The sequence below is a fragment of the Drosophila ananassae genome, chromosome 2L (genome assembly GCF_017639315.1).
Source record: "Drosophila ananassae strain 14024-0371.13 chromosome 2L, ASM1763931v2, whole genome shotgun sequence".
NCBI classification, from domain to species: domain Eukaryota; kingdom Metazoa; phylum Arthropoda; class Insecta; order Diptera; family Drosophilidae; genus Drosophila; species Drosophila ananassae.
In genome coordinates, this window is record NC_057927.1 from 4,273,285 (window position 1) to 4,296,893 (window position 23,609).

Genomic DNA, 23,609 nt, shown 5'->3' on the forward strand with positions numbered 1-23,609 from the left:
CTTGGATCCGACTTAAATGGAAGTTTAACTTCAAATCGACCTGAAGGCAGTATTCTTGTAGTCTTCCGATAATGTTCCTCACATAGCTCTTGTTCTGGCGACAACATCTTTTTAGAAGAAGGAACTTCTTCCAACGACCAGAATTTTTTCAAGTTTTTGTCTATTGACTCTAATACTTCCTCTTGGCAATTCAGACTAGAGACTGGCTGTGGAGGAGTTGAGGAATTTGCCAGATATTTTCCCGACACTATCCACCCAAGGAGAGTTTTTTGAAGGATGGGATGGTTCGGACCTTGTTTTATTTGGCCAACGGACAACAATTCGAAAAATGACTCAGCTCCAATTAGCATATCTATCCGCTGAGGTTTGTAGAAATATGGGTCTGCTAACGGCAAGTTCTTTGGTAGGGTCCAATCTTTTACGTTCACTGACTGATCAGGGTGATAGCCTGAAATGGTTTTCAAAACCCAAAAGTCGAACGGAAACTCGCTACCATTGACTCTCGACTTCACCACGGTGTGTATCTTTTTCTTAACTTGTGAATTAGTTTGACCAATTCCAAGCAAGTTGATGCACGATTCCTCCCTACGGATCTGTAAGCGTTGAGCAAGATCTTCTGTAATAAAATTCATTTGTGACCCTGAGTCAAGTAATGCTCGGGCCAAGATGTGCTCACCATTTTTTGTGCGAACGCTTACGATCGACGTTGCTAACAAAACCCTTTCTACAGACGACGCATGCAAAGCATGTGAAGTAGAAGGGCCATCATTCGTTAACTCTGGAGGAGGATTTTGTGTGGGTGGTGGTAATGCTAAGCTATTTTCGGTCACTGTAAATCGGTGCAGAAGTTTATGGTGCGATCTTGAACAGATTTGGCACCTGGTCGATTTACAATTCGCTACCGTGTGACCTTTTCGCAGACAATTCAAACATAGGGAGGCTGACTTAACAAACTCAAACCTTTGCATTACAGCAAGGCGAGCGAACGGACTACACTGGGCCAAAAAATGGTTGTTCGCGTTACAATAACTGCAAGCTGGTTTGGCGTTGGTAGAAGAACAAGCCAACGAAGTTCTATTTAGTTGCTTGCCGAACCCAGTTCTTTCTTGTTTTGGTTTGCCAGTCTCTTCAGCGGACAGATGCTGGTATCTACGATTTAGTATTTTTTCGAAATCGGACCACAGCGGCAATTCCTCATAATCCAGTGACTCTTCCCATTTTTGCTTGGTCACTGGATCCACTCTACTCAAAACTAAATGAATAATCATTGAGTTTGCAATTTTAGTATCATCTCCTATGGATAATAGTGATCCATAAATTGATGATACAGTGTCGATGAGACCCCTCAAGGACGACGCAGACGGCTGGGAAATTTTCGGAAGGCTGAACAGTTGACGTATTTGGTTCGCAAAGATGAGACATTCGTTATCATAAACTCTTTTTAAACTAGCGATAGCTTTGGCGTAATTACTCTCGGTGACCTGGAATGCCTTGACAGTTCCTAAGGCTTCACCAGAGAGGCAAGAAATTAAATGATTAAATTTCTCGATAACTGGAATGTTCACATCTTTGTCAACTAATGTCTCGAAAAGACTTATGAAATTTTTGAAATCCGAATAATTTCCACTGAATTTTGGCAATGCCAAACTAGGAAGTCGAGCTCGAGTTGGGGCTGCAGAAATTGCAGTAGCTGAACGGGAGTCTTCAGCTGAATTCAAGGCATTACATAAGGACATAATCCTTGCCTTCGTAGTTATTCCTAATTCTTCCAACTCGGCTCCGAAATCATCCATTTCATCGATTTGCTCGATCTGGTCTTGCAACTCATTTGCTTTAGAAATTGCCTCATCTAAAACCTGAAGCCTGCATTCTAGCTCGGTTTTGTTTAGAGGAAGTGATCCATCTTCCAAACGTTCCTCCAACCGGCGAATGCTTTTAACTTTGACATTTAATCTTTTTTTTAAGTCAATAAGAGTCGTGGAATTAAGTTTTTGTTTAGTACTTTCCATTTTAAAAAAATTTGTTTTTTCAATACAAAAACGAAAACGATGCAAATTTAAGATTTAATAATTTATTTAAAATTTTTTATTAATTTTAAAATATTAATATTAAAAATTTATTAAATTTTTTATTTATTAAATTTTCCTAAAATTTATTTAAAAATTTATTGAATTTAATTCAACAACAAGAAAATGCGAAAACGAAAATAATTAATTAATCTTATTTAAATATAATAAATAATTTATTAAATTTAACCAAATCTAAATTGATTAATTAATTGATAACGAATTATTGATAGTCGAGGCACAAAGTATCCAAAAAAAATAGTTGGTCGCCAATGACACCGAAACCAATATGCTTGACCAAATTGTAGGGGAGCGCGTCACTTGGCAGACCGGTAAACTATACGCGCCAAAAAGTGCATATACATACATACATACAGCAGCGGATAACGGTGGGAAACGAAAACGAGAATATTATCGCTGCATCTATTTGTATGTATGTAAACCAAATATATAAGCACCTTTATTTTATCTGAAATAATTAAAATAATTTTTGGCTGCACTTTATTATTTATTTGGAAGATTTGTAAATTCGAGAACGAGGGGTAGGGGGCGACAGTGATTGCAAATAATATCAATATTCTCTTTTTTATTTCATCCACAGGCAGTACATTTAGGTTAGCACATATATTTATAATTAAAATTTTAGAATTTTTATATATGTTGTTATTTATTTTTGCTCTACTATTTTTTCTACGTACGTATGCGCCAAGAATTGAAAGGAGGGTGCAATATTCCAGCACAAGACGGATTTTAATTTGTCTTATCTCAACTTTCAATTTTTTGCACAAATACCTGGGTTTCTGCTTTCGGACCCTTTAATCCTGCGGCCACTTTCCTTTCACAATTGATGCAGGTGCAGTGCATGGGGACGACGAATCCTTCCAGTAGCAGCTATGTAGAAGTTTGTTTCGCGACGCGGAGAATTCTTCAATTTGTGTTTTGAATTCACTGGCACAACCGTCGCGAGCAACTCTTTTTGTTTGGAATATATATATGTTATATATATTGTTATATATATTTTATGTGTCACTGTCACTATTTTTTGTTGCTTTTATATTTAATTATTTACTACAGTCCACCCGGGGGCGCCAAAATGTTTATCGAGATTATTTTATCTCGTCGCGAAAAACGAAAGGAAAAAATTGGTGGCTGTAGTAATAATTAAAATGCGAAAAAAACGACCGAAAACAAAAATGCGTGCACTCTTCGACGTTATAAATTCGGTTATATTCATATTAACAAAACCTTAAGCCTAGCTTATCTAGTGCGGCGAAGCGGGGCGAATTCATGGGAGAGCGCAAGTGAGAGCTTCACTTGCGCTCCCGCTCCGCCCTAAACTAACTTATACTAAACTAACTATATACTTCATACAATTCCACTTATTATCTACATCTAATTATACAACAAACAATACAATAAACAAATATGATCCTGATACTTTGTGTTGCTTCATTTTCACCCTCAACTATTTTAAATTGTAGACAACAGTTGGCTACATAGATATGCCTTGAATTTTTCGGTGTCTGCATCAGTTTAAAGAAGTCAAGACAGGTAACCCAACACCTCGTTTAGGTGACCCCCGCTATATATGTAGTCCCTGGGACACAGGAAGGCCAACGAAATAATTCAAACCGAGACGCGCTTATCTCACGCTTTATCCTCGAACAAGTGGGAAAGTTTATGCTTTCATGGGGCAAACACGAACAAAATAAACAGCGGCCGAGAGAGCAGAATGCGAGTTGTTTAGTGGAAAAGTAACCTTTATTTGTTTTGTGGCAAGCAAACTCGCAAGGATATCCGCCGCTGATAAGCCAAAGTGCCGAAAAAGCCATTAAAAATCCCTTTTGTCTTTGGCCGGATTGTGATACACTGGGAACACGATGTTAACAAATGCCATGAATGCGGCCAAGAAATTAAGCGTGTCAACATTGTGGTCGCGGCTTGTTGGCTGCCAAAAATGCCAAACTTGTGTGGATGGTAATAAAGTAGCGAGCAGAAGCCGCAAATTATAATTTTAACCTTTTTTGGCATCTGGGAAGGGGCTAAGGGAAGGACTAACACCCACACATGTGGTGTGTGTGCAACTGCCACGATAAGCGGTCTTGTAGCACGTCCTCCGAGAGTCTAATAGAATTAAAATCCGGGAACGGAAGTGCTCCCAGGCAAAGGTCGTGCTTTTTAATGGTTACGGCTGAAACCTCAACCTCCGCCCCTTCGGCCAACCTCTTCACCCCTTGGGGCATCTGCGGCATATGAGTGAGAATAATAATAACAGTAATTTGAATGCTCAACTAGAGGCGTAAAGGTTGAAAATTCATATGCAAATGATCCGGAAGCCTGGGTGGAAAGCCACTGAAGCCCTTTTAATTGTTCATGTGGCGAGTTGTTGGCCCCAAATTGAAAATAAACCATTAGGCATCTTTACTACTGTCAAAAATAATATTTCAGGATTAGTCTCAGCCCATTCAACACCCCAATCCCCCACCGATCTCTTCTGGCAATTGTGGCCAAGGTTAATTACGACATTTGGTCAGGTCGCTGTGACCAAAAGATAAGCTAATCGTTTTTCCAAAAGCATTGCATATTATGTTTCGTCTGCGAAGGGGTAAAACAAATATAAGAATTCTTCTATCAAGAATATATAAACTTTTTACGGCCATATAAGACTTCGTGTATAGTCCTGAATATAAGCGGGTATACAAATTCATATCATTATAATAGTCTAATCTTATCCCTTATCTTGAATTTTATTCTAAAAGAGTTTTTAGCTCTAATTTTCAATCACTTTCTATTCTAAGACGGTTCACGAAAGACGGAATTTCTGCTCGGAATGTAAAATATGGAGGAGTGACGAAGTGAAAAGCTATTTTAATGATCGGCTGTCTGTTGGCCAAGTAATCAGGTAAGTGCTGTCGGATTGGAATGGATATATCTTATTTAATATCTTTAGATTTCAGCCACTGAAAATACAGTTTTGACTTACGAGGAGCTACTTAAGAACTCGATTCGCGTAGCTTCTTATTTGCGATCACTGGGCCTTGGGTAGTCCGATGTGGTTGGAATGGTTGCAAGGAATACCACTCATATTTCCGCAGTGGCATATGCTTGTTTCTTTAATGGAACCGCTTATCATGCTCTAAGCCTCACAAACGATCATAGTACAATAGGAAAACTATTCAGTGTTACCAAGCCAAGTGTCATCTTCTGTGACGGAGATGAGTTCGAGAAGATCCAAGCTGCCACATCACATTTGAACGTGAAGATAGTCACCATGCGCAAACACCACCCAGATTCCATTCCGATTGAGGAGGTTTTAGAAACACCAATCGAGGATAATTTCCTTCCGGTTAGCCTAGAGAAGGGCAACGATCAGACCCTGGCCATAGTCTGCTCGTCGGGCACGACAGGAACCCCAAAGCCGGTGACAGTATCTAACAGAAGACAAATGTCGTCTATCAATCAGTCGTGAGTGGAAAGTAGTACCATTTTTTATTAAAAAGTAATATTTCCTTATAAATTCCAGTAGCCTGACATCAGCAGATGTGCAATATACCAGCAGCCAATTGGAATGGATAAGCGGTATAATGACGATCATCACTTCTGCGGCTTACAGCACCACACGAATTATAGACGATAATGCCTTCGATCCTAACTTTGTGCTAAAACTCATAGAAAAGTACAAGATAACGTGGTACATCTGCGTTACTTCCACCTTAGCCCAGTTAACAAACTGTGCGGGGTTTTGCACCGCCGATATGTCCAGTTTGAGGGTTCTCTTTTACGGAGGAACTCGACTGTCTCTGGAGATCCAAAGACGCGTGAGAAATCGTCTCAGCAGGGTATATGGACAAAGACGGTTTCCTATACATTCTGGATCGCATAGACGACATGTTAAAGTACCAGACATGTATGTACTATCCCAATGAAATCGAGAGCATCATCGCCAAAATGCCACAAGTGGCAGAGGTATGTGTCTTTGGCATAAACGATGAAATCAATGGAGACGAGGCTGCCGCTACGGTGGTGAAGACAAAAGGAAGTCAGCTCTGCGCCCAGGATGTTGTGGATTATGTCAAAAGCCAGACGGATTCTAATTACAAGCATCTGAATGCTGGAGCCATTATAGTGGCCGATTTAAAGCGCAGTACCAATGGGAAGACCAATCGAAAAGCCAACAAAGAATACTTTTTAACACAAATTAAAGTAGCTTAAGGGGGACTGGGATTCCCACCTATTTTTTGTTCACTCATTAGCACTTTTTCGAGATGTAAACATTTGAGAGCAAGCTCAATCAAATTAAATGCAAATTTTGCGGCACTCGACTTGTACGCAATCAGCTCTAGCTCACCGAGTTCACCCACGCAAACAAAAGATACTTGACTGCAACTGCTGCATTGCTTTGGTGGTTTCAATCAGCCAACAATCAGCAACAACATTTTCACCAGGCCAATAACAAAATAGAGTCAGTCTACGACTCTGGTAGTACAGTGTCTGGTCGCTTTTCTATTTCACATTTTCGATCCGAACCATTTTCTGCTAGCACTCCAAAATCGTTTCTGCTGGCACCGCAAATTGTTGTCAGACACATTCGGTGAATGAAACCAACAATCCGACAAACAAACAGACAACATAAATACAGGCCACAAATGCAAATAAAAGAGTTCGAGCACAGAAGCCAAAAACAAGAAATCTAAAATGGTTACACGACATAGGTAAAAACTTTTAGCAGTTATGTGGTGGCAGTCACTATTGTTGCCACTGGTAATGAAACCAGCCAACTGGCGCCAAACTAACTGAAAAGAATCTTAGTTTTTGGCAGTACAATTTATTTTGTGGTTTGTAAAAATGGAAGATAAAATAGCTAACCTAGAAATACGATTAAAGGTCTTTAAGCCATGCAATATTTAAATTTCTTGGGGTTGCTTTAGTAATTCAATTTGAAACATTTTAATTGCAGCTACACAAACAAATATCCAGTAATTAATGCCATAAGACCCTCAAAGCCTCGGGCAGAACTTTACATAATATCAATGATTTGTGAATTGAAACCTCACAGAGAGCAGAAATTATTCACGCTACATAATTAAGACAAGACGCGGCCAAGACTGAAACGGGGGTAAAGGGTTGTGCCCCGAGTCCTGGCAACCTCAAAGTAACCACAACCCCAACTCCCACCAGTCTGTCTCCATCTCCAGCTGTCTTGCCACAAAGTGTTGTCATTTGTTTTACCGAACTGGATTTAATTACACACAATTACCGGATTTCACAGGGCGATCCATTTACACAGAAGCCGCTGCGGGTTGGAAGTACCAAGGCACGGCAACAGGTAAGGCCCACCTTCCCCCGAAAATCGGAGTCCCGCTTATTAACGCCATCAGCTGCGTGGACTTTGGCAACAAATTTTATGCAAATTGTAAGCGGAAACTCCTTCAAAGGGCGCTGGTGGGTGGAAAGTGGGATAAAGTGGCAGCGAGTGGTGCAATCGTAAACCAAAGCTGCTCCCCCGGGTGTCAGTCCGTGGATTCGGCAACTCTTTCCTGCTGCTCCGTGTTAGTTGAGTTATTGTTATTGTAAATTAATTTCTGTTCATTAGATTTTATAATGTCGCAAACTTTTCACTGCACAGCTGAGGCGAAGTGTTTTCTTTGCTCCCTCGGGGTAAGGATGGGGTGAGTTAGACTTCAGAAGAAAAGTCTAAGACTTCGAAATATACTAAAAATATCTCAATTTTTAAAGAGGTTTTTGGGTAAAAGAAAAAGAGTCTAACTTTGAAAATCCCACATCAATGCATCCTGTAGATAAATTCACATATGCGCAGGAAACCGGTAAATAATCCTTTTTGAAATGGAGCACAAAACCAAATTAATTAATGTGCCACACAGCCGGAATTTATGGCCTGAATAGACACCGATCCAACGGCGCAGGGTGCACAGATGTTACAGGTGACGGTGGGTCATGGAAGGGGGCTGGAAACTGTTCAACTGGGGTTGGACGCGTTGAGCTCATAATTACACCCAATATGGCCAGCAGAGAGCACATCCACCCGGACACAAATCGATGCGATTGAAACTTTCAGTACGGGAACATTGTTTTTGCATATTTTAGTTGGTAAGTTATGGCCCGGAGTTGGCTTCTAATTGAAAGTACACAGTGATGGAGGCAGAGAGTGAGGGGATTGGGGGGTATTGGCCATTATGAACTCGAACTCATTGATTCCGCCAGCGATAAAAGAGTAGAAATTATGAAAATGAAATGTTTATTATTATCGTTGGCGCACACAGGCACAGGTCCTGTCGACCGAGATGACAAAGCATAATAAATTGCTGGATTCTGCTCCGGTTTGGCCTGGCTTTTGCTCTTTTTCAGTGTTCGGTTCTCCGGTCCTGGCCCACGGTCGCAGTGCAGTGTTTTAATGAATTTTTAATTAGTGGCAATTAATATGGTAATTTGTTTGAGTTCCAATCGCCGAGTGTCATGAATCCAGTTATATCATTTCAATTTTAAGTTGGGGCTTATGGAAAAACCTAGTCAGAGGGCATTAAAACTATTAATTCAGGTTGTTAATTTTGTTCATTAAAAATTAAATAACATCTTCTTGAATAAGAACCATGAATGAAAGGATTAAAGTGGACTTATAAAATCATATTTAAAAAATTTGTATAAAAATTATCCACCATCCTCACAGACACTTCTGAACCCTCGACTCGTATGTCTGCCTTTGTTTATAGGCTTAATGAATTCCTTGATTAGTAATAATCTCAACTTAATCTTAACCATTTATTTACACTCATTCCCCGAACGGGGAATTCAAGTGCGCCCCCAAACAACTCCATCAACTGCAGCCGAAGGAATCAACAGCGCTCTGATCCGAGTCGGGAAATTCAGCCAGCAGATTAATTGCATTAATTAATCGCCTAAAAAGGAGCACAAAAAAATGAACGGCAGTACTAAAGTACTAAAGCAAACAGATCTCCAGACAGACCGGTCCGTACAGATGTAATAACACGCAATAACTTTTCTACCCAAGAAGGAGAACGACTCAGACGGTGATGGGAAGCAAGTGGATTTCCGGTTTTCATTAAGCTCTGTTCGAGTCAGAATGCAAAACATTCTTTGATATTCCTGGCTGCTGAATGATTTGTTTGCCCAGCTACCCGGAGTCCAAGGCAAGGCGCAATTTCATAATTAACATGGGGTTTCCACGATTATAATGGAACTACAGAAACTGACCGAGCTCAGTCATCCGGAATGGCATGAAATTTTCGTCGTCGTTCTCGGGCTTGATTGATCATTCCCGGCGGGTGGCCCACCCGTCGAACTTGTAATGTATCCTGTAATCGAGTGTAATCCTGTAAGACCTGCACAAAAGTTACTCAGCTGGAGGCCGTGTCCTTTGTTCCCGTATCCTTGCTGCCTAACTATCCCTCAAATGCTTCCTCGTCATCGGTTCATGTTGGGCAGATGGATTGGCTTTTTACGGTTTTATTGGTCAATTGAAAATGCTTCGTTTATTGATATTTCTTTGTCTGAGAAAATAATTGGAGTAATTATAGTTTTTTAATGGCGTTTTTTTGCAAATTTTAATAGCATTTAATCAACTTTGATTTTTTTTAACTATAAGGATATCGCTTCTGTATTATTTCGGATTATTATAGCTTCCGTCATCATGGTTTCATCTTTATTTATTACCTGGTTCTTTTGATTTCCTGAAAAAAAAATCAAATAAAATAAAATATTAAAAGTATTATTAAAAATGTATTAAGCCCCACGGAAAATCTTACAAATAAATAGTTCAGTAGTAAAGGTATTGTTCTTTTCAGTGCATATAGATTTTGGTACTTATCCGTTGACATCAAAAGTCATCAAGCCCTATACCATTCAACTTTATCTGCCAGGGCTCACTCCACCAGGAATCGTCTGTCCCACGAGGGGAAAAAATCAAAATCAAATGCCATAGCAAAGTGGATTTTCCACCCTTTTTATTAGCAATTCCTCGTTGGTGGTTCGGCCTCGCATTCGGATGGTGGGTGGTTCGGGCTGGATGGTGGTATAGTTGGATGGTGGGGTGGTTGAGGTTGGTCTTTGCAGTAATCCCACAATGAGCTGCCATAATAGATGGCAAGCAAATTGAAGAGCTTTGTGTCCTGGTTGCGGTTGTCGCCGTGGTTTTTCGGCTTTTGGGTGGGTTTTCAAACGGAATTGACTTGTGTGTTGCGTTTAACATTTGCGGTTTCGCACTTTTGCAACAATCCGGACGCGACGACGTCGTCCGCGTGGCACGGACACGGAATGGTGGGGCAGAAGAACGGGTCGGTCCGAGCCATCCGTCCGGACTTTTGTGCCCGTGTCCTGCCATTGATTGTACGCAACAGGGTGGAAAGTTGAAGTGCATCCGGGAGTGGTCAGCTGGGGCCCTTGTTTGCTTGCCGGCCAAATTACCGGGCCGGCTTGGAAGCTGGATGTTCTGTCATTATGCGAATTATGAGTGGGATAAAAGGCATTAAACAGTTCATTCTTTTTTTTAAGCTTTTAGACACCGGGTTTTAGGCTAATTGAAAATGGCCGGCACAGGTGCAGGGACGCAGGTGCGCAATTTGAAAATGATGGTTTCGAATTTCATCGGAAGGGGTTTTTGTTGGACGCATAGTTGAGTGCTTTTCGTCATCCCAAAAGTATGCCACGTGAATTTCCGACTTATTTTTTAGAGTTGCTTACAACTGATGTCCTGTCCCCAAATATTTTTACCTTATCAGTCGTTCATGCTTGACATATTTCAACATTCATGCATATATAAATTATCGGGAGTTCTTTTCCGTGCATGTCAAATTTTGTGACATTTTTTGGGAATTTGAATCCTGACAGTTGATGAGGTGGCACATCCACATATGGGGGAGATTTTTCGAAGAGCATATAGCGGATGGACCTGGGGAGTCACCTAAATTTATGGCCAGCTTTAAAGCTCTGAACCAGGATGCTGGGGTAGAGATGCAGATGATGTAATTAAATTTGCCACAGTGACAATTTCATCTGCCCCTCGGCTTGTCCTAAAGTCACGACCAACCCTTTTGCTGTTTGGAAAACCCCCCCACCTACCTTTATATATCCTATGGCTTTTTTTTCTCTGGGCTTGCCAAGAGGTTGAGTGTTGTTACATTATCATCGACATCGGAAAGGGCGGTCCCAGCTGCCAAGTGTGTGTGTGTCCTGCGAATTTCCCAACTCCTGCGGAGATCTGGCGCAACTGTTTTGTAGTCGTATTATGTGTCATTTGCTCTGAAGTGGTTTCAAATGTGTTCTTCTCCTCTCTTTTTAAGTGATTTAATGGATTTTGCATACATGAGCCGCTCTGGTAAGTTGTTAATTGCTGCAGGCGACTTCAATTAATGGAAACGCTATGATACCGAGAATTGTCGTTTCGTTTTTTGAGTGTCCTGCAAAAAGCAATCATCCGGAAGTGACTTTCTGGCAAAAACTCGACATATGCAAATTAGAGACCAATTTTCAAGGAACTGGCTTACAAGTATTTCAGGTTGTTCTTGTAAGATTGGTATTTTTTAATGAATATTGGCGGTTTAATAGAATTTATCTGTAGCACCCAAAAGATTGCTACAAAAATTTATTAAAATTGGGTGGCATTGGAAAAACGCATAAAAACTTGAATAGCTTAATCCAAAACAAAATTAATCCTGTCCCGTTGTGCATTTTCTCTCTGGCGAGTTAAGCGTTTAATTAAAGAATAACAAAAGTCTAGCAAATCGACAGCCAGGGGATCATTCCATCAAACTGTCAATAAGCAATTCATTTGCAAATGCGAGTCAGTACAAAGCGAGTCGAGATAAAGTGAAAAATAAAAGGAAACCCAAAAGAAAATGTCTCTGCAATCGTAGGTGAGTTGGTCCATGTCATTGTTTGTCAAAAAGCCATTTGCGAGTGTATCGAATTTCATGGGAAAAAAAGTTGCCTCAAATGGATAAGAATTTGCATCAAGATCGAATGGGACATACTCTGAAAAAAGCAAAAATTTTTGCATAATATTTAGTTGATGAGACTAAAAATATTGATATTAATAACATATATTCTATATATATTTTTCCAATTTTCAAACATTTTCTAGAGCATTTAAAATTCCACTTTACCTTAACCAGTTCCAGTGGCAGATCAATGGGTCCAAAGGCACCCAGCTCACTCTGACTCTGGTTGGTGGCGCTACTTCCCCTCCGAGGCCCTCTGAGACCACTCGACAGAAGGACTCTGGCAACCTATCGGGGTATCGAAGCGCCCCATCTAACCGAAGCCCTGACATTTGCGCCTCCTCACTTCATGCACAATCAACGGCTCGATTTAATGGAAAAAATGAATTTCACTCTTCTGCGCCGGCTCTCTGCGGTTCCGCCATTGTTCCCGGAACAAAGCAACTCCGGCGGACGAATGTGTGTTTGGATGGAAGCCAGAAAAAAAAGTGACAAAAATATGGGTAGGTTTGGCCATAAGAAGAGCGTTTAATGAACGTGTTTTTCTCTTCGTTTTGTTAGACTGCCTTCTATTGGCAGTGGGAATCCTCAATTTTGCACAACAAATCGAAAAGTTGTAATTGAAGCTTTTACACTGGCAATGTGGAACTTTTTGTGGAAACGACTAGAAAAAAAGTAAACTGTCAATGATTTTTTGCAATTGTTGCGGCTCTCAAGAGCGTTTGGCTTAATTAAATGTGGTTTGAGGTTTGTGAGCACAACACACGGGGTTGGAGAAAAATTGCAAAAAATGAATGTTGAGATATCCGCTCGGCCAAAACTTGATTTAAATTTAAAATACTTGTGACAGGGAGCTGCGCAAAAAATAAAACCGATTTTTTTCCCGTATTTGGAGCACAATGCAACCGCGATAAGCAGTGTGAAACGTATAGGAAATTAAATTTTTTCCAATCAAAAACATTTCAATGGCAGTTCACACTCCCAATTTTTGGGAGATGGGAAAAGTCGGTGAAAAGCGAAGGGTGCTGGGATGGGAAACAGAGATATGCAATCATGATTCATGGTAGCCTGGTGTTGGGAATTTATTTGTTCGCAATTGTGTCAATAAACTGGCAAAAATATATATCAAATTGTATACATTTTCATGTATTTTGATGTGGAAAACCATTTTAAAGGCTTACTAATATAAACTGATATAGAGAATTTAATATTTTGCTAAAATATAAAAAAAAATAATCCTGTTGACCTGCCTCCTGTGAGGATTGAACTCACGACCCCTGGTTTACAAGACCAATGCTCTGCCACTGAGCTAAAGAGGCTATCTTGAAGGTGGCACTATTTCTCTCAAGATATTCTCCCCGAAGTTGATATCTTCATTCTGAATAGATCGAAATGATATCTTAATAGATAGAAGATAAAGTAGAATATCTTATCAGGTAATAGAAGTACATGTGTTTTTGGCTTTACAGGACTTTTACATTCTATTTAACGACAGAATTTTAATTTTGATTGAATTGCAATCATGGAAATCTTAGAAAAACTAAGAGGGCATGGTTTGAAAACAGATAAATATAACTTTCATGGGCCAAGTTCCATTTAATTTACTTACTCTGGGGGGCGTCCATTCATCGAGAGGACTTAAGCTTAAGAGGAAGTGGACAGAATGTCGGGGGTGCGAAAACAATAACATTAAATCACTTAAAGTGTCAACATAGCCCTGGTCAATGTACCAAGTGCAAGTCCAGATGGCATCATTCATTATCATAATCTGCAACATCATAAAGCAATTTGGCTCCACCGGAATGAGTTTGTTTTGCGCCTCGTGCACGGATGTGTGTGCTGGTGGCTCTTGGAAATCTTAATTACTTGCCCTCGCTGTTTGGACCAGAACTTGACCCAGGACGAGTGTGGAAAGCTGTCCCTCAGCTGACCATAATGGGGGTTAATTGGTCTGTGGTGCACGACACGCATACATCTTGGTAATTAACCAGAGGAGCAAGTGAAAGAGCGCCCATAGCGGGCCATATGGAATGACTTTCCAGGGGGACAGTCACTTTCACTCTAGGATCTCGCAGTGCACTTCAAAATTAATTTATGAGCCATGGCGTTAATATTAATTTCGCATGCTTTCTCCCCCATAGCTACTACACTACAGCCTAGTGTCATTGGACTTTCACAATTTATCGTTTCATTATGTTAATTATTGGCAATTGCCAGGAATTTCGCCCTTAAACGAATGCAGCGATAACCCCAATGCACTTTTTAATTCTGGGAAGTTTCTATTACCGCGAGTTTTTTCCTCCCCTTCCCAACCAAGTCCGGTTAACAATAGCGGCCGGACCATTAGCCATTTTCGTATTCACCTGATGGGGAACTCATCTTTCATATCCCAAATTGAAACTCATTGTTGTCTCAGCCGAAAAGAAAAACAGCTGAAATCCGCGCTGGACAATGCAAACAAAGTGCATGCAGGATAATGGAGAGGCAATGCATATATAATGAATGGATTTTGGGTACTTCCACAAGGGTCCAATCTCAGCGGAATTAAAGAGAAATTTAAAATGCGGTGGAAACAGAACTTTAAATCAGAACTGTCATTAATCAACTTGCATCACCTCCACGGACACTTTCACTCCCTTTGACTTTCATTAGCCAACTGTCAACTGCCAAATGCTGTTAACGATTTTACTGATTCCACTGACTGAATTCTGATTTCGAATCGTCCTCCCGCTGTTTGGGGGCGTTTGAGTGTCCTGTCCTGAGGGTGCTTTACTTGTTTTCTCTTGGGTTTCCCTTAATTGTTATTTGGACAAATTGTTTTTCGTTAACCAGCCGACGATTAATTATGTGGTCAGTTCTCTCCCTTTCTCCAGAGGGATAAGCCATAAACCGCATCGGTTGGCCTCACAATTTATAAGGGTTTCCACAATTAAACCTGCCCTTATTACCAACAAAAAGACAATTAGAAAAATATGCCTTCAATTTTACTCAAGGAGCCCATGGAGTTTTAAAAATGAAAAAGGAATATGCTCATTACATGCCCTTGGTGGAAAAGGGTTAATGGAGATTTGGGAAAGGTTTTATGGAGTTAAGTAGGACCTTAAGTAATTAAAACATTAAAATTTAGAAGAGTTTGCATCGGATTTGTTTGATGAAGTTTTTATGAAACAATTCCATGACGATTTAAGATTTGTTTCGTTTTTTAGATGATTCGGAATACCAACGATAATGCGTTAGAACAATTAAAACAAAGTAAATAGTAAGTTACCCCTTTTTTTGCTTGCCGTAGAACTCGTCGTCAGTTTCATATATTATATAGCTGAGTCGGGGCTGATCTGTCTTGACTGGTGGCGGAAGCTTCTCCAGGGCGGCCACAATGTGCTCATTGGCATTGAGTTCGGCCAGTATTTCGGCCATCATGGAATAGGAGACGCGAAGCAGGCGGCATCCTTCTTCGCGCCACTGTAGGATGAGCTCATGGTTGTCGGAGAGCTCGCGGTCGTTGCCAGAGAAGAGATACTTGAGGCGGCAGGCGCGGTAGCCTCGAATCCCCACATATTTCACAACCTTTACGGGACGCTCCCTGACTATCTTTCTCTTTGCAACCGGACGAACAATCTCCTCATCGCCTGGAGTTGGGCTAAAGGCGGGATTGCTCCTGTCCGAGCTACTTATGTCGAAGTCACTCTCGCTGCTGGACTCCGTTTCCGAAGCAACCCTGCGTCTCGGCAGACTCTCATTTTCGGGAGCTAGCGGGGATCGCAGGAGTTGGACTTGCCGTTTGTCTACTAGAAGCTGCAGGTATTGCAACTGTCCATCCGGACGTAGAGCCCTCAAGAAGATTCGTGTTTTCTCCAGATTGACTGGTTCAGCATCGTGGAGCAATCGTAGCATCAACTGCGTGACGGTCACGTGGCCAAAGATCTCTGCAAACTGTATTGGTTTGTCTTTGTCCCATTGCAGCACACGCAGGGCATCCGCATGAAGCTGCACGGCCACGTCGAGGCCGAGAACATCGCCCAGGCACTGCAGGCAACGGGAGCACTGCAGACGGCGTTGACCGCGCGTGTAGGTGACGCCGGGTCCGATCACCTTCGGATTCACAACCAGGTAGTTAAGTCCATAGAACAGCTGATCCTCCCTGGGATATATCGGTACCTTGCATCGACCGCAGAAGTAGTTCTGAGGCTTCATCGTGGTTATCGGCACCGGCTTAACCTGGGCGAAGTCCCTGGAAGTAATTACCTCGTTGGAACAGTTGCTGCAATGAATGGAACAGCTTATGGACGGCTTAATATGGATGCGCAGTTCACCCAGCTCGATTTCGGGGGCCATCATCCGGTGGTTGAGGCGACGCAGTGCCGCGCCAAAGATCACATTGTTCGCCTGCATCTCGCCCTGTGCGAAAAGAGGTTCTCCCTCGTCCGTCTTGACGCCGATCTCGAAGAACTTGTCCAGCTCGACGCGGTACTCCAGGTTCTGTTCGTTCCAGCTGAATCCATTCGTACTAACCTCAATCACCTCAGTGGGATTGCGGTCGAGAGTATTCAGCTGGTAAAGATTTAGGGAGCGCATCAGCAGTATATTGACCCAACTGCGATTGCGCAGAAGTCCGACGAAAACTTGATCGAGTGGCATGACCTTTAAAATTAAAAGCTTTTGCAATTGAATTTAATTTAAAATTTAATAAGAACTAGGAAGTTATCACAATTACACGAATTAATAGCAACTGAAAAGTTTTTACAAATTCAGCTTTAAGGAGGCAGTTTGAAGGAAAAAGCGTAGAAAGAATTTAGGGAAATTGGCCATCAGGGTATCGATATTCTTCATACACTTTATCGAATATCATTTTTGTATGACATATTTGAGTTCATCGATAATTTCATAGAGCTTTCAAGGGTTTAAAAAGAGAATTTTCTCCAATTCATTTAAATTTGAATTAAACTGTCTCAGTTGACCTTTTTCGATTAAGCCCTGGGTAATCATTTTATTCGATTGTGCCACATGAACAAATTTGGGTCCTTTGAAGTACCATCCTGCTCCTGCTGGTGCCACAACACACCTTTTAAAGCTCTTTACCTAGGGCTTAACTGAGCGCCTTTTTTGCTTTTGTTTTTTTCATTTCCCGGTGCGTGGGTGCCTTTGGATTTTGGGGTATGTTGTTTTTGGCGGCTGGCAGTCGAGACCCTTTGGCTCTTTCGGACAGGAGATAACGCGATGCGCTGCGGTCGGAAAAAAGTTTTGCGTCATAATAAATAATTTCAACGCATTCGTCTGGAAGGATTAAGTCCGCCAAAAGCCAGTTTTGGTTTTCCTAGACACTAGACGCTCCAGAGTTCTGAGATTGGGTTGGGAAGAAAAATATTTCGGGTAACATTAAAGTACAATTGCATAAGTGTTTCAACATAAAAATCATTAGAAAAACAAAGATGTGTATCTTTATAGGTGAACAGGCTGATAAGTGGCAATGATGTGACAACACATACTTCCAATAATTACTCTACTAGTTAAAGTTTGGACAAAAATTTCACTTCTCCAGGAAGGCCTCTTTAGCTCAGTGGTAGAGCACTGGTCTTGTAAACCAGGGGTCGTGAGTTCAATCCTCACAGGAGGCAAGAGTGTTTCCTTTTTTTATTGACTCTTTTAATTTGCTCCATTTTCAAATATCTAGTAGCCTTTTTTAAAATCATCTCAGTCTGGCTTTTCAACTTGACCTAAGTGGCTTTGAAAGCCATAAAGCTAAAAAGAAAATATCATCCAGGAATGTGTATTCAATTTTGTTGTTACCGACCCGTTGACAAAGCCAAATGTTTTACATTTTTAATTAGAAACTCACACAGACGGCGAAAATCCACCCGGGCGCAATCATGTGTGATTATCTTTGACAGGACATCAGCAGGGCTGACTCCTTGGCACCACCAACAAAAAGCTCTTAGTGGTTCAAGCAAACACTGTTAACAAGAGCGGTGCGATGCGTGCAAGGACCCTGCCAAGGATACTCCAGCTCAGACTATTAGTTGACATCGTTGAGTCATGGCAAATATTTACACAAATGTTTCTGAATAAAAACTCGACCTCCACATTGCGTGCTTTTAATTATTTGTTTATGCTAGCTGCGACTCCATTGCTTTCTTATTTGTTTATAATTAAAGCGCTGACGATTTTCTTCATTCATTTATCGTTGGCATAAATCACTTTAATTTTGGTTTTCATGCAAGTTCTTAATTAAAAATAAACATTGTAGTTGAGCTTGTCTGGTTAAATATTTTGGCCCCAAGTTTAATGAATATTAGTGTTAAAATTGAGTGTTAAGTTTTCATATAAAAATTTTAACAAGCAATCCAATAATGTTTCGAATATGAAAGTGAATCGTTATGAAATTGGCGCCCCAAAGTATGCTGCAACATTTCCGTTGAGTCAGCCGAAATTGAACTTTTTCTTTAAAATTTGTGTCGTGGCGGGGCAGGAGATGGCAATTTATCATTTTAGACTGTTAAGCAAGTGTTGACTGATGAGCCCCAGAGGGGGGCGGTGGGTGGTAAAGGGGGTGGTTAAGTCGCCGGCGCCCCCTTTTAACTTTTGAGCTCGCCGCAACTGACAATTGGCCTTACTGCTCGACTGCCTCGCTCCTTTGGTAATTAATTTTGATGGAGGACACATTGCGCTTAGTTGACGCAGTTCACCCACAGATGCGACCAGGTAAGGACAACTTTTTTGGGGCACTTTGTGGCTGGCTGGGCCGGGAATTAATCTGCATCTGGCCAGCAGCTGAGGCAGAGGACAGGATTTTTGGTGTTTCTCCTTTTTGGTGTTTTAATTTTACCCGCTTGCTAGCTGCTGGTCCATCAATGTCTGGCTGGGTCTAGCTAGAGACAAAAGCTATTAAGGGAATTAAAAATTCATGATGCTAAAAATGGGTTTTTGCTCCCAGCCCTTCAGCTGAGGCTCCAAGGTGCGTGGCACTTAGTTAATTAGAGGGATGTGGACTCTGATAGATGCCGGCGAGCCCTCAAAGTCTGTGGCATTTTGCTTCAGTTAAAATATTTCATAATTCATAGATTCAATTGTTTTCAGTTGAGATAAATTGCATGTTTCTTTGACTGCAATTACGCGGAGCAGAAGATCGCATTTAACTGTTTGTGCACTTTGGCTGCCACGGCAGTGGGCGTGTCCCCCACCGGCCACGCCCACCAGATCAATCTTGCTTGTGTGATCTGCAGCGAGCGGTGCATTTGCACCACCCGCACCCTTTTCTAATTTCTTGGGAATTAGAGTTGAGAAATTATAAGCTGGGCAACTTATGCACTCACCCATTCACTCATATTATTCACCCGCCCGCCCTCCGGCCCATTCATTCATTTATTTATTCATCTGGCTTAATTGCCAAAGACAATCATGATCATGAAGATTATGCTGATGATGAAGACGGTCGAACAAAACTCTTTTATTTAGTTTCTTTGAAAGACAGTTCCGCATGCGCCTGCAATACCCTTTCGAAAAAGGGTGTCATTGATGAGACAGCGTACTTTACTCAACAAGAAAACTTTATTTTTCGTTTAATAAATTATCTAAAAACAATTTTTTCCTATGTAGGAAATATTAGTTGTTTTTTCTGTTCTTTCAAAGTAAGAAAAAACATTTAATATTCGTTTTCTTAAGATATTGTTACAATAAACTTCGACATCTTTTTGTTGTCTCCTTCTAAGTTCTCGCTTTGTGGTTGCATTTTGCGGTTTGTGTTCATTAATTGTTCTATTAGTTTTAATTGATGGTGGCACTTGCAAATGTACAAAGTTGAATTGCTGTGGGATAGATACGAGAGATGCTTTCCTTACCAAATCCCAGAATGTGAGGCAGGGGCAATGGGAAGGTTTTTGGGAGCTGACGTCTTGCGGTCTACCTTAGCATATTGGTCATCGGTAGGTTCCACTTATTGATGCTGCCGTCGAGATAAGTTTGTGGCACAGTTGCCGGCTGCCTGAGACGTGATTATCGCTTATACCTTTTGCATGTCGGGTCAGCTGCCGATGCCGAGATCCTCAGATGCATCTGGAATGGCTCGCGACAACAGCAACCACAACGACAGCAAAAGAGACAACAACGATGACGTTGCATGTTGCATGTGTGACACAAAAAGTGCTTCCTCATCCTTTAAATTCCTTGAACTTTCCAAAGTGTTGAGTGGGAATTATGGCGATAAGCGATAAACGAAATGCGATAAGCCACCCGCTGGCAGTTGTGGTGGCAGGAGGAGAAGTTTTGCCATAGGAATTTTGGAACTACACCGAAAAAATTTTAATTTTTAGGGACTTTAATATTTATTTGAACAAGATTTCTTGTCTCTCCATTGGCAGCTGTGTTGGGCCTCTAGAATTTAGCCTAAAACCCCACAAATTACGTCTTGACCAGTCTGGAAAATCGCATTATCCGCTCAGTTGGCGGCAGAGAAATCTGAATCCACCCTCATCGCCCGCAAAACTGTCTGCTAATGTCGCACGCCCCTCAAAGTCCTTTGTCCTGCGACGGTCATTGTTTCTCTAACAAATTGATTCAGCAAAAACTGGACAAAACGGAACATCTTGCAGCATCTTACAGGCTGTGATCTTGGCTCATAGATTAGCCAGAGTCCGGTCGGTTATTGTCATGGAAATTGCGTATTGCTGGCTAGCAACTGCCACTGCAACTGCAACCGATATTGCAACTGCAACCGGCAACATCGGAGGCATTTTTCGGAAGCCAGGCGGGATGGACAGGACTGGGCTGGGTATAAAACAAACGCATTGTCCTGTACCTTGTGTTTGTCTTGAATTTGTATCGCCTTTTCGAAATCTACTTAGCACACAATGGCGTTGAAATAGCCTTATTGCTTTTTGAGTGCTATTTGCGTAAGATTTATGGTTTGATTTTGGGCACCGAGCATTCACATATTTTTGGTACAAAGCCTCCAGCTCATTATGCGAAAATTTTCACCGTTTGACTCGCGCTCAATTACCAACTGCCTGACAGATGGGTTCAACTTCGTGATTTAGCAGAATTTCGAAACTCAATTTAGGCAGCCCGGCCAAACGATATTCAAATGTTGTCAAAGTCGTCGAATATTCCAGGCAGAGTCTAACTACCGTTCCGGGAATGAAACCGCACAAACAGACACCCACCTAAGCACCTCGACACCTTGAGCCCAATACTCCACTCCGTGGCAATCCATGGCATCCACCATCCATCGCACCCACTCATCCACCCAACTGGCCCGATAAATTTCACAAATCTCTCAAATCGCGAGCCGCAAGTCGCGACTCTTCAAAGATGTTTCACTGGAAAAGCAGAAAGCTGAAAGCAGAAATTTAAGAGGAAAACTGGAAAAGAGGAGAAGATGCTGCCACTGCCGCAGTGACGCTGCCGTATTTATGGCATTTGCATATATTTTGCATAACGCAATCGATGGCATCGACATGGAAAATATGTTTGCCTCGGCATTGGCCTGGCTACGTACTTCGTACTAAGTATTCCCCTATTCTTAATTCGGCTCGGATACAGCGCACATTTGCATAGAGATGCGCATAGATTTGCTGGGAAATGATTGTGCTTCTTTTTTTTTGGCCAGAGTTTCTGTTTCGGTTAAGGCCCAACATAGCTACATAGCTGGCAGCATTTCCCACTGGCGAAAGTTGGCCAAAATGAGCAGAAGAAACAGCAGCGGCGACATCGGGCCGCCCTCAGTAAGCTCGATCCCCAGCTAATGTATTTATGTATTCGCGAAAAATGATAATTAAGTCTACTTGTTGTCTATCTGCGGAATAAAATCTAAACAACATATTTTTCATGTTCAAAGAAAAACTTTTCCGCTACAACCGAAACGTGCGCGCCCCCAAAACCAAAAATCTAAACTAAATCTAATCTAAGTAATGCTGGCAAGGGCGGGGAGGGGCCCTGTCGCTAAGCTCGATACCGAGATATTAATATTTAAAATTCAGTAGCAAACTTTTGGCACGTTATTGTTTGACTTTGGAGCATTTTCTGAGACCGAGATTTTTATCAAAACAATTTCTGTTTGTTGCTCTAACTTCAGATGCAGATACGGATCCAAAAAATAAAACAAAAAAAAAAGATTTTGTTTTGGGGCTTGAGCTTTTTTCGGTTAAACTCAGTAGCCGGCAGTTGCTTGACCCGGCAACTGAACTCAAATTTATTTTTTTCTCCCGGCAAATTGCACTGCAGCCCGACTGATTGTCTTCGGCGGCAGCAAGAGGCAATAATCAACGACAAGCTGCAACGCCGCAACAGCAACAAGAGCAAATAAAATAAAGTCATGTTGCGGCCGCAATTGCAAAGTTTGTTCAATTTGTTAGCCAAACAAAGTAGACATTAATTGAACCCGGAATCTGGTGGCCCACAACTAAATGAAGTAATAAATGCCTAGTTTTAAGTGGAGCCTCAAAACTTCTCTGCAGTTCAGTGCACCGGGGCAACCTGTAACGTGCAACCTGGCAGTCTGGTCCCAGTCTCTCCCAGAACCCTGTACCCTTCCCGTTCGCTTCTTAAACCTCCCATTTTCATCACGTAGCAAATGCCATAATTTGCAACACGTTCGCCTGACCATCATCACGGCGCGGCACGGCATCATCATCTTCTCGGATATCAACCTGATGGCATTTTCCAGCGGCAACATGCAAAGGAGGCACTCTCAGGTGGGGCAATCAACACCTGTCGGCGGAGCTGCAAACCCTTTCGAACGCATAATTTAAACTGGGCTCTATTGCACGTTGATAATCCGTGACGATCGATTGCCTGGTGATATCCTCGCCCGTGCAATTAAGTAATGCACCACAACAGTGCACAGCCATGCAACATGCAACACCTCAGCCCACATCGGCCAAGTGGGGGAAATTCAAATTACATTTATTACGATCTGCTTTAATCTGGTTATTTAGTTCACTTATCGAAATCTGCTGTGAGCCAGTCGGGCAAATTTGTTAAAAAGATATTGGCATTTATGTTGTTATTAGGTTTTATTAATGGTTGCGGTTGCGGCGGGCCAGCCTGGCTTTTTGATAAGCATTGACACCGCACATCCAGGCTCAGGCCAGGGTCATTTTCACGTTGCGCAATCCCAGAATCCCATTTCCAGCTAACAGAGACCCCAAGCCGGACTTGGGTTCTGGCTCAGATCGGTGATGGTGATGCTTTCGTGCTTTTTCTCGATTTTCTGAATATTTTGCTATAAGATTTTGAAAATGAATACATATTTTATGCTTTATAGATATTAAAGCCTTTTATCATCATTTAAAGTATTTCTTATAATTTCCAAGAAGTTTTATCTCTGCTACATTTTTTAGATGGTATACAATGATTAAATCTTGAACCTAATTTAGTTACAACCAAATTAAATTGTATTATTAACTTAACTCGTGTCACGCCACATGATCCATTTCGATCACTGGATTATGGGTTGCATTGGGTATCGGTTTTCTGATTTTGTGGGTTCTCGGTTTTGGTTTTTTAGTTTTTCAACTTTCCAGCTTTCGGTTTCCCCCCACCGAACCCAGCGGTCTCACACAGCGCGCACAATTGACGC

The 23,609-nt window shown here is 41.6% G+C and overlaps 2 protein-coding genes and 2 non-coding genes across 5 annotated transcripts; 2 read left to right on the forward strand and 2 right to left on the reverse strand.

The window, feature by feature from the left end:
- The first annotated feature begins 3,946 nt into the window (after positions 1 to 3,946).
- Positions 3,947 to 6,735, forward strand: LOC123256977 (probable CoA ligase CCL7). Its single transcript, XM_044718336.1, is given in 4 exon segments — positions 3,947 to 4,009; positions 5,017 to 5,531; positions 5,590 to 5,903; positions 5,905 to 6,735. Coding segments are annotated over 4 exon segments (1,266 nt in total). The 3' UTR covers positions 6,279 to 6,735.
- Positions 6,736 to 9,632: 2,897 nt separating this feature from the next.
- Positions 9,633 to 16,856, reverse strand: LOC26514286. Of its 2 annotated transcripts, XR_004309952.2 has the most exons (4): positions 16,752 to 16,856; positions 15,306 to 16,678; positions 11,160 to 11,497; positions 9,633 to 9,772 (listed from the first exon to the last, which is right to left on the reverse strand). XR_004309952.2 is itself a non-coding variant. In XM_014911776.3 (2 exons), exons 1-2 carry the CDS (start codon positions 16,673 to 16,675, stop codon positions 9,745 to 9,747), a joined length of 1,398 nt encoding a protein of 465 aa, XP_014767262.1. In that variant the 5' UTR covers positions 16,676 to 16,820; the 3' UTR covers positions 9,633 to 9,744. The 2 variants fall into 2 exon arrangements, 1 of the variants encoding a protein (XP_014767262.1); XM_014911776.3 differs by lacking the exon at positions 11,160 to 11,497 and having other exon boundaries at positions 15,306 to 16,820.
- On the reverse strand, positions 13,285 to 13,356 carry Trnat-ugu. The gene has a single exon. It is a non-coding gene; the product is annotated as a tRNA-Thr (tRNA).
- Positions 16,857 to 17,580: 724 nt separating the features above from the next.
- Trnat-ugu lies at positions 17,581 to 17,652 on the forward strand. Its single transcript has one exon. It is a non-coding gene; the product is annotated as a tRNA-Thr (tRNA).
- The last annotated feature ends 5,957 nt before the right edge of the window (positions 17,653 to 23,609 follow it).

Coding starts and splice junctions, on each gene's coding strand:
- LOC26514286 (XM_014911776.3), bottom strand. CDS start 16,675: ATGCCACTCGATCAAGTTTTCGTCGGACTTCTGCGCAATCGCAGTTGG. Junction 9,773..15,305: donor TACGGCAAGCAAAAAAAGGG/GTAACTTACTAT, acceptor TTTTTTTTTCAG/GAAATCAAAAGAACCAGGTA.